Raw genomic sequence first — 14,517 nt, forward strand, 5'->3', positions numbered from 1 at the left:
TTGCATGTTAACATGCAGCAGTCCTACATGCTACAGACTACATAATACCATGCAAAAGCCTTGCCTGCTACAAATTGCATATTATACTTAACCCCTACATGAGCACACGAAAGTTCCACATACTGCATATTAACATACTATAGCTCCACATGAAACATACTGCATATTCACATACTAAAGCTCCACATGCAACATACTGCATATTAACATACTATAGCTCCACAGACTACATACAACATATTAACATACTATAGCTCCACAAACTACATACGACATACTAACATACTATAGCTCCACAAACTACATACTAACATACTATAGCTCCACATGCAACATACTACATATTAACATACTATAGCTCCACAAACTACATACTACATACGACATATTAACATACTATAGCTCCACAAACTACATACTAACATACTATAGCTCCACATGCAACATACTACATATTAACATACTATAGCTCCACAGACTACATACGACATATTAACATACTATAGCTCCACAAACTACATACTAACATCCTATAGCTCCACATGTAACATACTACATGTTAACATACTATAGCTCCACATGCAACATACTGCATATTAACATACTAAAGCTCCACATGCAACATACTGCATATTAACATACTATAGCTCCACATATAACATACTGCATATTAACATACTAAGTCCCCACAGACTACATACTGCATATTAACATACTATAGCTCCACAGACTACATATTAACGTACTATAGATCCACATGCAACATACTGCATATTAGCATACCAAGTCCCCACATACTACTTATTGGCATACCAAGACACACAGACTACATACTGCATATTAGCATACCAAGTCCCCACAGACTACATACTGCATATTAACATACTATAGCTCCACATGCAACATACTGCATATTAGCATAACAAGTCCCTACATATTGGCATACCAAGGCACACAAACTACAAACTGCATATTGGCATACCAAGGCACACAGACTACATACTGCATATTAGCATACAAAGGCCCCACCACTGCATATATTATCATGCTAATGCACCACATGTACAAACTGCATGTTGATATTCTGGAAGCTCATGCGATATGTAAACATATAATACATATCTCGTACTAAATACTCACATGCTACAGACCACATACAAACATATTGGAGCACAATCTGCTTGTCAGTAAAAATGGTATTTGTCACCTGGCATCAGTCATTAGTTTTTGTATGTTAAATATTCAGTTCTCATTCACAATATTACCATAGATATCTGAGATTAAGGCTATAATTATTTACACTACTGTATCTATCAGTAATAGCCCTTGTTATTGTTCCATGAAAACATTATGATAGATAGTAAATATATAATTTCTTAACTGCTGCAGTGGATGGCCATCTTCCATTTCTGAATAGCTGTAAAGGCAAAAAGTTTTATTCAGCAACCTGTAATCAAAAATACGTGGTTAAGTATTCGAAAATAAGCAGACAGCAACAATTAATTTATATTTGATATAATTCTCATTGCAGGATATCTGTTCAACATGTTAATATACATGAACCAAGGAAAGTTAGATTATCAGAATGTAGTGAAGAAGAGGATGTAGAAACTAAGATCTATGCTATAAGTAGTGATGGTGGAAATGTCATATACCATGTTAGTAACGAGGGTAAGAAATATCAGACCATACCTATAGATCATATACCATCATATGATATAGCTGTCACTAATGGAAGCGCTGGTGCCTCAACGGCACCAGTCAGAACTAGTTCAGAACCAGAAATGTCTTTTGAACGTGTCAATCCTGAAAATTTGAAATTACGTTTCAATCCTTTTGGTTCTGATCATTCATTGGATAGATTGATCTATGATGATATACCAACTCCTAGACCAGATATAGGTAATGCTAAAAGATTAGATAAAACTACATGCCAGAAGGAAGGGATATATTTTGATGGTGATGAACGAGATGAAGTGATAGAAGGAAGCCATGAAGAGACCAGTGAATCTAGTGAGAAAGATTCTTGTTCTAGTGAAGATATAGTTAGGCAGATACTTGAGGATTTGATCAGTCAAGCTGTGGGAACAGATGCTTCTGAAGATCTGAAACCTGTTCTGAAACATAGCCATCAAAGATTAGGAAGTATTACATCTCATGAAAGTCATCTTGGTGATGAAGAACAACTGTTGATATCCATGGATAAACAGAGTAATGGTATGGATTCCATGTCTGGTAGTGAAACTGACTTAACACATACTAGTCAAGATAAAAACACAAGTGGTGTTCACACATTACACATGCACTTATTGCTATATTCCCAGAAATATGACTATGAAAGAACTCTCTATGCATTATCAACATTGAAAGCTATGTTAACAATGTGTCCTCGCCTGATTGTTACTGCACTCTCTACCACCAGTATTAGTACCATGAATCCACCACAACTTGCAAACTTACAACTACTTTTGGCACGACATCGAAAATCTGTGTTCGGTAGAAACTTTTTTGGAGAAATTCAATCAGAAGTGTTGTCTAGTTATCGCAGTAATATGATTTTGGAAATCTTTATATCGCTATGTTTATACTATATACGTAGTTATTATCCTAATTTAATGGTGAGCAAACTAAGTGCAGAAGAATTAGCTGGTAATAAAGATGTCCATATTATGGCCACTGAAATTTTAACACTCCTGATGTCCGAACTAATCACCATTATACAAGAAAGTGGCAAAAATTTCACATTGTATATCCATGATTTATTGACAAAGTGCAAGCTTCAAAAAGCTTTATTGCATTGTATATTAGCTAGTGTGTATAATTTCCGTCAAAAGGGCGAAGTTGACAGCGGAATGAAAATAACGGAAGCCATTGTATCGTTTAATGAAGATGAAATTGAAAGTAGTGCTAATGAAACATATCAAATTAAACTGTTACGGTTAGTCCTAGTCATGATAATGCTGGAGTCAAAGATTTACACCTCCAGCAATGAAGAGTCAAATGATTGGGAACGAGCAAAATCTACATTCCCTTCTACCTTGATAAACTGTCGATATAACATTGCTTTACCCATAATTCAACAGGGTATGTTTTTATCAGGAGTACTAAGTGCCTTAAAGCAACATCATATGTCACATTTACATCGTCATTGGGTTGCCATGATCACATCTGCTCTACCATATATGGGTAAAGCCACATCCAAGGTTGTGCTTTGTGTTGTGTCACAGTTGTGCCGTAATATAGAAGTTTTAGCTGCAGAATTTGAATCCAAGAAGAGGTAAGTGTAGATTCTTTATCTTATTACTGTTTTTGACAGAGTATGGCCATATTCAGAATTGTATTGACTTTATCTTTATGCAGAATGGAAGGCGAGGTAAAAATCGCATGTATTGTCTTTCCTGCCAAAATGTTCAAAAATTAGATAATTTATCTTTACTATTGCATGATTTTATTTTCAGAACTGTACGCTTAACAAAAGTACCAGCAGATCACCTGATAACTATATTAGAAGGATTAACAGCTATATGTCATTATTGTTTATTAGACAATGCTTCACCAGTATCTATTGGTCTACCAGCACCTACTGTTACTAATATAAGTACCGAAACAGCTAGTACTGGACAGATTTTCTCTAATCTAATACATGTCTTTAATCCTATACAGAACGTTAGGGTAAGTTGCCTTTTTTGTGTATGTTATACTGACTTTGTCATTGATCCATCTGGAAATTTATTTTATCAGGAAAATTGTTCTTATTTGGGGCTAGTGTCACTTTTTCAGGGAAGTTGAACCCAATCTATTTTTGGTATCTATACACACCTGAACCATGAATAATTCCATCAAGACATTTCCAGATATTCCATGTCTCTGTGCCCCACACAGTAGCACCTATAGGACTTAGGTTCAGGTGATAGAGGTCAGAGTGTTGGTAATGTTACAGTGTAGTGGTGGCCATGCTAGCAGCAATGCTGCTAACATCCCTCAAAGATTGGTCTCTCATAGTTTCGGTTATATAATATTTACAATGAATCTGTGGTTTATTTGTCTAGGAAGCCAGTCCATTAAGAGATAATACTGCTATGTCACCTGTTATAGAAGCTAGAAGAAATTTATTAAGTATATTACCTAGGATCATGGCCTGTATGGCTGTAATGTGGAAAGCTCTAAATACTGTTACTTCTGGTGAAGCTGATCGGTTTACTCAAGCAAGACTGACCATGGGCTCTCCTAAGGTAATTTCATTATTTGCCACTCTTGGGACGTATTACTTGTTCTTGCCATCTGTCTCACCTTACATGTACTTGCCACTCTGTCTCACATCAATTGGTTTGCCACCTTGAAACAACTAACATGGATTTGCTACCCATCACATGCATTTGTTGGCCATCTCGCATGGATTTGCCATCATGGGTTTGGCATTTAGAGACATAAATTTCCTTTCCTCAATTTGTCACTTAGAGATATCCAATATTGCTTGTATTTTGAATCTGAGATATGTATTATGAATCTGCTTAGATTTTATTCTGTTATTGTTATTTTCAGAAAATTCGTCAGCATATATTGGAATTTTTAAGCCCCCTATCCTTACCTCATGGTACTAATTTACTAGGAGCTGTGGCTGTAGCATGGAATGATAGAAGGAAAAAAGTTCATGGTGGAGTTAAAAAGGTAAAATATCAACTTTAACTTTTGTTATCCCTGGACTATAATGTATAACTGCAATGGGCAAAAATCTCCAATTGCAGTGAAAGAAATTAGTTAAAATTAACCATTTTTTGCAAACAATTGGCAACTTGTAAACATTTTCCACTGAGCAGTACTTTCTACTGAAAAAAAAATAATTTGTCATGAGTAGTTTTATGGGTTATATTAATTTAGGTGATACCAGTACCATGTGAAGATCAGTTATTATTAGTAGAATTAGTTAGTTCTATTAAAGTTTTACCAACAGATACACTTATACAAACTATAAAACAAGTACTAAAACAACCACCACCTACAGAACTTACAAATAAGGTCAGTAAACATTGGTTTACATATTTATGGTAGTGGCTTTTAAAAAGCAGATTTGATTTTCTACAAATTTGAATAGTTAAATTGTGTGGCATATATTCAAAAGAACTTAAAACAATAGATATCCATATAGTACATAGACAGTACAAAATTGTCTCCTTAGTATTCTGCAATTTTTATACAAAATTTTTGTTAAGGCCTGAATTATGATTGACAAGCATGACTTATTGGAAGTTGAGTTTTCATTATATGTGCTGTTTATAATAATAATGATGTATTTTGTAGAAATCAGTGCCATTAGAGATCAATATGCTGCAGTTTTTCTATGCCTATGTTGAAGAAATTACTCCCACTCAGATAATGGATTCTTGGCAGAGTTTATTGTCTTTAATGAAAGATAGTTTACAATTAAATCTACCAGCACCAGGACAGTTTTTACTCTTACAGTATGTTATATTATATTATATTATAGTCTTAACTCTGTTAGAAATAACTTAAACATAATGTTAATTCAGCTTTCATTGTTCAAAATACACAAACAACTATTCCATATAGTAAGTCCTTACTGTTGATTTAAAATCAAATAATAAGTGCACATCATATGAAATATGCTGAACATATTTTACAGAATATTAAATGAGTTTGTACAGAAGATGCCTACAATGGAAGATAAAAAACAGCAAAAAGAATTACAGGTAGACTATTTCTTTCAAAGCACATCCCCTGCCATTGAAGCAGATTGGAGGGGCTGACAGTAATTGCACACTGCATGACTTTTTCCATTTCGCCATTTTATTTCAAAGTTCATGTTATTGTCCTTCAATGAATCACCAGTTCTTGTAATGTCTTTATGAAGATGATTATTTTATAGATATATGTAATGATTTGTAGGATATAACACAAAAGATATTAGAAGCTGTATCATATATAGCAGGCTCATCACTAGAACAGACCACCTGGTTACGACGTAATCTAGCTGTTAAACCTGGTCCACAGAATCATATTGTACAAGATACAGAAGATGTAGAGGCTAGCGAGGATAGTGGTTAGTTTATTTATATTCTTATTGTTGAATATTTGATTATGACAGCGTGAGATATACACATGAAGAAATCATTATTTGGCTTAATTTTTAGACTTAACTTCTGATTTTTCAACCGCTGCTTCTACCTATCAGTAGTGATGCAGGTAATAGGGGCTGACAAGGAATGAATGTCTAGTCCTTCCAATGGGAAAACAAACTGAAGCTCCTTGTACTACAGTTGGAAATTGAAAAAGGAGAAGGCTAATGTTGCTGTCTGAAAAATTTCGAGGATCAAGTTATCTCACTGCTGATTTAAGGCTAAGAGTTATGAGATATTCAAGATATTTCATTGGTTATGTGAATTATGTGTTTTATTTATATCTTGACCATACTCTGTTACAGAATCTGAAGTAGAAGAAAAACATGTTGTAGAGAAACATGTTGTAGAAAAACATGTTGTTGAACCACAATTAAATCTTGAGATCAACTCTAAATATAGTGTTCAAGCTTTATCATTACTAGCTGAGGTAATTCAACATTTGTTACTTAGAGTAATTTCACTGTTCTGCTATAAGGTTTTTTTTCCACATTTTGTTATGGTGTATAAAAGTTGCAGGCCTATTTGAAGAGATGGAAATTAGTCTTAACAAAGACAACCAGAAATCACTTAGAAGTAGACATGAAAATGTCCTCTATAAGCAGTAATTTTCTGTGATTTACACAGTTTTATGATAGTAATCTTGACTAGTCAGACATTATATTCATTATAATCTTATGTTTTTGAATATTTATAGTTGACAGCACCACTATTAGATGTTGTATATGGAAGTGATGAAAAAGATAAAATAAGTCCATTTATTAATACTATATTATGTAATGTCTTTCCTTATTTAAAAAGTCATAGGTGAGTATTTTATATAATTAATAGATATATCAAGTCAATTGCAGTGAATCAGGAAATGCTCACATGAAACATTTTGTGAAAATGCTTTGAAAGTTTAACATCCTTAATCTTTTCTACACCTGCTTAGATTAATGAGGGAAATTTTTCTTCCACTGCACCACTGCCATTTATTTGGAGAGCATTATTCCATTGTTGAATTAAATTTTCCTTCTTCTTTCATTCTTTCCAGTAATCACAACCTTCCGAGCTATCGAGCTAGTTCTCAGATATTGAGTAGTATAAGTGGATATCAGTATTCTAGAAAATCATGGAGAAAAGAAGCATTAGAATATTTACTAGATCCAGCGTTTTTCCAGATGGATGTAAAATGTATTAGATATTGGAAGTTTATTATTGATAATTTAATGACTCATGATAAAACTACATTTAAAGATCTTCTTAGTAAGTGTTCAAATCATCTTATTTTTCTGTAAAAAAAACTTACTTTGTTGAAACCTTATCATTCTTTTTCATCATAAGTGTTAAACTGTGTGCAGAATAAAATTTTCGCATCTGGTTCTCATGACCATTGGTAAAAGGTGTCATCTAGATGGCCTCTGGATGTGATATTTGTCTAAATTTCAATCGAATATTCTTCTTGATCTACAGATCTACTGATCTGAATACAGTAGATTAGTCAAACTTGTACTATCCAGGCTGTAGAAGAAATTTGGTCAATAAAACAACCATCCAATCATCTGTTAACTATTATGATTGTATATTATAGGTAGAGTTGTGATGACACCTAGTGGTGGTATTAATTTATTTAGTTCTAAAGAACAAGAGTTTGAACAACGTGCTCAAATGTTAAAAAGACTATCTTTTACTATATTATGTAGTGATAAAGATCAATATCAACGATATATGCCTGATATACAAGGTACTGTTTTATATTTTCTTTCTCAGACCATTGAGATACAGAAAAGTATTTGACAAATCTTTCATTTCTTTCCAGAAAAGTAGGACGTAAAACTCCATTCATTTCACTTCATTTTTTCTTTCATTTCTTTCAATTCCATTTCCTATAAGGAATTAATTTTACTATATTTTGTATTTTAGAAAGATTAGCTGAAAGTTTAAAAGTATTACAAGTACCATCTGTACAATCTCAAGTATTTCTATGTTTCCGTGTATTGTTATTACGAATGTCACCTAATCAACTAACATCATTATGGCCTACTATAATTACTGAAATGGTATGACATATTTATGTATATATACAGTTTCTCATAAGATATATGACTAAACTACACCATTAGTCCTAACTGCTTACCTAACAAGCAGATATCAGTTGCAAATACAAGTTTTTTTTTCTATTGGAAAACTTTCATAGCTAGCCAGTAATAGCCTACTAAATTATGGGACAGATAATTTGACAATTTAAAAATTAGATTTCAAATTTTTAGTCAGAAAAGTTATCCGTAAGGTATCTCAAAAAATGGAGAAATTAATGGCTGATGTCTGAAACCAAAAATGTATTCTCATTTCTTTAAACCAATGATTATGTTTGTTGTGTATTGTTTACTAGGTACATGTTTGTTTACAAATGGAACAAGAATTATCAACAGATACTGATGAGTTCAAGTAAGTAAATAATATTAAATATTTCATATGTAATCACCTGATTATAATAACACAATAGAACATAGAATAGTGTATTGCAGTGCTTTCACTTGAAGGGGTTGTGAAAAGGTATTCTAGCTTTTTTATTTGTATCGGTGCCAATTTTGCATCATTTAGATTTCAGACAGATGTCTGTGGTTCCTGTTATTATAGAAATTCATTAATTTAGTTTTAAGGAATTGCAAGATCAACAGAGATCTGATAGAAAACTGAAAATCAGTGACCCTGATACACATAAAATTCAAGAAACCTCTTTACAAACCCTTTAAATGATATAAAATTTTGCCCAAATATATTTAGATGTGAGGGGCACTCCACTTTTCCCATTTTCATTTGTCCAATAATAGTGAAATTAGTATGGGAAATGATGAGTCACTGGGTATCTAAGGATGATAACTAACAGTATGAAGGGGTACATCTAGCAAACCTTGTAGTGTCTAATAATATCAATGGTATGAATGTAGATTTAACTTACTAACTTTTTACCAAACCTTTAGGGAATACTACATCAGAGAATAAACAAAAATGTTCAATTACCGAATTTGGCCAGTAAGGTTTTTGGATTTATTGGATAGTTTTGTGAACAAGTCATTGATAAATATATAATTGTATTGGCCAAGTTTGAGGATTTGAATTTTTTGTTTATTCTAAGACACCTAGAGGATGAAAAAAAAGAGCTTTCAAAAAATTATACTATTAAGATGAATTACTGAATTTTATAAAATATTCACTCTACAATAACAAAATATTTCCACTATTTAGAAAATGTTCAATACATCAATTGTAGAGCGATATATATCTTTAGAGATCTGTTTTGATATTTTCTATAATTTCTAATATTCACTCTATAGTGTTTATATGATGTCAAGATCCAGGTAATTTCTTTAACAGCTTACTCAATATATCATAGTATACATCATTGATTTTATTACATCCTTTAAACGTTTACTATCAAAACCTGATTGCACAATATCCTTCCCTTTCTTTATGGTATTGACACTTACTTTATATGCCTTGTTTTACACTGTAGCCTATTATCATCTATAGCACACATTATGACTTGGCTGATACACATTAAATAGGCATTTCTCAAAAACTAATGATAATGATGATTTCAATGATAACATAATTTCAATGATAACATACTATGATAATTGTGTTATGTTACTTCTTGTCATGTTTTGATCTTTTTTCTACTAATGTTCTAGTATCAGGGTTTGATGTGTTCAGTTTCTACCAGGGCTGTTGAATTGCCAGTCATGGCTGATTGGAGATAATAAAGGTTCATTATGTAAAGTGGCTTTCTTAATAGAATCAGCTAATTTTATGAACATTTGAAACAAAGATCGATAGATTTGACTGTAAGAAATATGGATTTCCATGCTATAGTGTCTGTGTATGACATTTTTAAAGTAACAGCCCTGGTTTGTGTTTCAGTTATTTCAGTTTAAGATTTCAGTTGTCAATTTCAGCTCAAGTGTTTGGCCTTGTCTGTTGTTTAACTTCTATAAAGTTCTTATTTATTTAATATTTGTTTAATAAGTGTTGTCCATATTTTAACTTTTAGCTCTGAAAAAATGTAAGTGTGTTGTTTTGAATTCGTATTTTGTGTTAAAGGTTTTTGTTTGAATTTGGAGCAATGAATTTATTTTGATAGTAATAATATTAATTGATGATTTAAATGCACTAAATAAGATAGATCTAAAAAGATGAAGACATCTAAAAAGTATATTTGAATATTTGCTTTCCTAGTTGATAGAGTCCAATTCTGCTTTCAAATTACTTTTGGCAAGTCTGGCATGTAGTTTGTCTACAATTAAAGAAAAACGTTTTGTCTTTGTATCCAGACAGTAGATAAAATAAATGAGTAGTCATTTAAAATGTTAATAATGTGGTAATTCTTGTGATAATTCTATTTTACTGCCAGTACTCTGATCCTTACTTGTAGACAAACTTAAAGTCATAGTTTCATTGTGATAAGTTTATTGATATATGAATTGGGGTCTATAAAATGAGAAAGAATATATTTAACTATCCATTTAGACATGTAGACCAATATAACCAAGTAAAATAGATTTTTGAGGATTGGAATTTTTAAGTTTAATTTATAAATAGTATTTATTTTAAATGGAGTTAACTAAGGGGTTGAGGATTATATAGAAATAATATTTTCTTGATATAAAAGATATAAAGTACATAAAACATACTGTGACACCCAAGAATTATGTTTAACATGCCTTTATTTCATTATCCGTGTTACAAAACCCCTGAGTTTTATTATTATTTTCCCTTTGCTAATAATTGTAATGTTTATTTCAAATCTTTCCTGGTCTAATCCGTTAATATTTTGTGTATTTATTTTGGTCTTGAATATACATGTTAATAACTACAAAAAGTCATTGAAATTTTTTAAAATATTTTACCAGAGATAATCATTTTTTATTAAAATATTTTTTGCATCTTGCTATATATACCATATTATTTGTCATTGCATGATATGTACATATTATATATAACACAATAGCATGTTTTGAATGTTTCTGAACCTGTTCACTGTAGTAATATATATATATAGAGGCATGTATCAATCTGATTTCTAATAGCATCAATTATTTACATGTACATATAAAACTACACATAAGTACATAAGTAAAATTTCAGAATGAATTTATTTAACAAATGTATTTTTGATTGATAAAGATTTTTGCAATGCTAAAAAGTATTATTAATTCTAATCTAATTTAATCAAATTTTTATGAATTTTCAAAAACAAACCTATGATAGCAATGGGTTATAACAATGATTTATAATTAGATTATGATGAATGTTTGGCTAAAATTTTGCAAAGTATAAGTTATGTTTGTGCATATATCAAAATATTTGCCATGTTTCAAATAATAGTGTATTTGATTAGGAACCAAGTTGCATCTTGAAGTTTTTTTTAAAAATTCACAACCAATTCTTGAACCTAAAACATAAACTTTATTGTTTAACTAGGTAAAGTTAATTAGATGTTTTGTTTTGAATCAAAGGTGTAATAATTTTGTTATGTTTACAGAACCCAGTTACAAAGAATAGCTGCTTTAGATTCAAGTTGGGCTCATCTAGGTAATGGATTAAATGCCCACAATAATCCAGCGTGGCTACAGTTATACCTCAGTGTTTGTAAATTATTAGATCTCTGTTTAGCATTACCAGCTGATAGTGTACCACAGTTTCAATTGTAAGTTTCTTTCTTTAAGGAATTTTTGTGTCCGATATATCTCAAATCAACACATTGCTTCAATGTAAATTATCCTATTTTACCACCAAACAAAAGAGAAATTGATGCTCTCCAATTGAATCCAAACCTATTTAAATTATAAGTATCAAGAATAGCTACAAATTATATTTTTTCTTTTTTGTGATCTTTGAATCTTGACCCTGGTCAAAGGTGCTGACACGGAACAGCATCTAATCTATCAAATTGGACAATAAATTGATACCCTGTGTGCTATAAGCTGTACAAGTTAAAGATCCCTAGAAAAGACAGTAGAAATTTCCTCATTGCGCACTGCATGGCATTGCCTTTTTTCATTCGCTCAAACAAGTGCAGAAAAGTAGGAAGTAAAAATCCATTTCATTTTATAAGTGATCCTCATTGAACAATAGATCTAGAAATGTATGATAAAGTAAAGTATAATATTCTATCTCTATAGATACAGATGGGCGTTTATTGGAGCAGCAGCAGGAGAAGATGATGTAGAAGATGAATTAGAAGTGAAAAAAGAAGTAAAAGATAAACGTCTGATGGCGCCTAGTTTTGTTCCTCATATAGTTCGACTTTCTAAACTCTTAAATATTAGAGTAAGTACATTTACATTGATTCAATTAATAGATACCTAAAGCTAAAAACAAAATTTATTCTTATTATTACTGACAACATTGTATATGCAATTTGAATAACAGCTAGAATGATGATCATTTGATTGTAGATGAATGGAATGTCAGATATTACCTATGAAATGTAATATGTATAGCTGAATATATGCTCTATATTTTAATACATCCATATCCCTTAATATAACATATTGTAGACAGGTGTCTTTACCTGATTGACTAGCTCATAGCTCAAGATTTGAGATGGATAAGTGCTCAATCAGTACCTCCTCTGGTACATGATAATTTTATTGTAGATGAATTGGGCTTCAGATGTCCACTATGAAATGTGATATGGAAATCTGAAATTCAGCCAGTAAAGTAAATATTTGGACAACCATCTAGTACATGTATATTATATTGTAGACAGATGTCTTTACCTGATTGAGCACTTATCCAGCTCAAATCTTGAGATTTTCATAATACACTTGTATGATAATGCTATTCATATTTTCATTATAGTTACAAAGAGAACCTGGTTTGATAAAAAGAATTCCTGGTCGGCCATTACTATCACTGACATATCTACGTTCTCTAGTAGAGTTACAGCCCTTCTTTAATACATTATGTCACGCCAGTCAAATAGAGAGAAACTTCTCTTCACACAATCACTCTAATAATGTCATGCCTAAATCCAGATCAGCACCAATATTTGATGAACTTAGTGCTAGTTACGTACATGATTGGCAGTCAGATTTACCTAAATCTAATCTTCAGTTTATAGAGGAATTGGTGGAAAGAGACTTTCTTGATCCTATAACACATTAGGTTTTCTGATAAAAGCAGTAGTGCTAATTTACTTCATAAGTCTTCCTAGATCCTATATAGCTTATCTCTTGTAATCTGAAAACATGAAATTTGATGCCCATACAAATGATGTCACAGAAAATTTGGTTGTAATTGGTTACTATTGTTACTGCTGCCAATGAAAAGAAAATGAAGAAAGTGCAACTTGCAGTTAAATGATCTAAAGTAATATTTGAGTGTCTTTTGCCTAAAATTTGATGCATTGAGCTTAGTTAATTTGATTTTTTCCACATACATGTACTTTGATTGGTGCACTTGAATTCTAGTTACGTACATGATTGGTAGTCTAAACTTCAGTTTATAGAGGAATCACATACTTTGATTGATGCACTTGAATTCATTCATTCATTCAAACCAGGTTTATCAATTCAGCACTCCTCCAGAAAGTCCACATGGCTTCCAATGTTTGTTATGAATTAATTTATTGTGCACCAATAGGCTGATGACTTTGCTGGTGAACAACACAGTCCTTAAGAATCTTGTTTTGTTTTGCTTTAAACTCATGAGTTATGGGAACTAATTGATGCAAATTTGTATATTAAGTAATGGAACTATGGTATACTACTCCTATGTTTTATTGTGTTTTACACAATGTTTCAACAATTTACATTGTCATTAGTATAAATTAAATTGAGTTTCCTTATTTAATGTGGTGATCTCTACCCCTAAATGTGGATTAGAATTAATTTGTATATAGTAACTCTATGTTTATAATTCATCAAACTATATGATTAAATCCTCAGATTGAATTATAATTTAATATTTTTATACTGGAGAAAGGGAAATGAAGTGGGGTGGGATATTTATTTTTTCTCTACATTATGTTAATAAGTTGTGATTGTCTTGTTCCTAAATAATTTGTTTGTATATTATTATAAATGTTTATGTTTATTTGTTTTTTTCCTGAACAATTTGTTTGTACATTATTATAAATATTTATGTTTATTTGTTTTGTTGCTGCTAGTCTTTCAATGGTTTTCACTGGTGCAAGTTTGTGTTCTGTTATGTTTATATTATTGTTATTTTGAATTTTTTGTAAGAATGTTAACATTGTTTATGTAATTTATTCAGCTTGAAATACATTGAGGAATATTCAATTGGTTTCATTAACAAAATCTCAGTTGGAGTCTAACATTTACAAAAGTTTCTGCAGTAGATTGATCACTAACCCTTCTTTTTCACCTTACTG

General features: G+C 31.4%; 1 protein-coding gene across 1 annotated transcript in view; it reads left to right on the forward strand.

Moving 5' to 3' along the window:
• Window positions 1-13,289, forward strand: part of LOTGIDRAFT_154021 (hypothetical protein) — a gene marked incomplete at both ends in the record, with an annotated part of 24,941 nt that extends 11,652 nt beyond the window's left edge. Inside the window, 17 exons of the mRNA XM_009061755.1 lie at window positions 1,532-3,277; window positions 3,459-3,672; window positions 4,050-4,232; window positions 4,543-4,668; window positions 4,879-5,016; window positions 5,299-5,459; window positions 5,642-5,708; window positions 5,905-6,058; window positions 6,440-6,564; window positions 6,832-6,941; window positions 7,171-7,382; window positions 7,708-7,860; window positions 8,040-8,176; window positions 8,509-8,564; window positions 11,662-11,826; window positions 12,302-12,449; window positions 12,984-13,289. Of these exons, the coding sequence (XP_009060003.1) occupies window positions 1,532-3,277; window positions 3,459-3,672; window positions 4,050-4,232; window positions 4,543-4,668; window positions 4,879-5,016; window positions 5,299-5,459; window positions 5,642-5,708; window positions 5,905-6,058; window positions 6,440-6,564; window positions 6,832-6,941; window positions 7,171-7,382; window positions 7,708-7,860; window positions 8,040-8,176; window positions 8,509-8,564; window positions 11,662-11,826; window positions 12,302-12,449; window positions 12,984-13,289 (4,201 nt within the window). The remainder of the gene's footprint in view (window positions 1-1,531; window positions 3,278-3,458; window positions 3,673-4,049; window positions 4,233-4,542; window positions 4,669-4,878; window positions 5,017-5,298; window positions 5,460-5,641; window positions 5,709-5,904; window positions 6,059-6,439; window positions 6,565-6,831; window positions 6,942-7,170; window positions 7,383-7,707; window positions 7,861-8,039; window positions 8,177-8,508; window positions 8,565-11,661; window positions 11,827-12,301; window positions 12,450-12,983) is intronic.
• Window positions 13,290-14,517: the final 1,228 nt, after the last annotated feature.

Source organism: Lottia gigantea (genome assembly GCF_000327385.1).
Source record: "Lottia gigantea unplaced genomic scaffold LOTGIsca_5, whole genome shotgun sequence".
NCBI lineage: Eukaryota > Metazoa > Mollusca > Gastropoda > Lottiidae > Lottia > Lottia gigantea.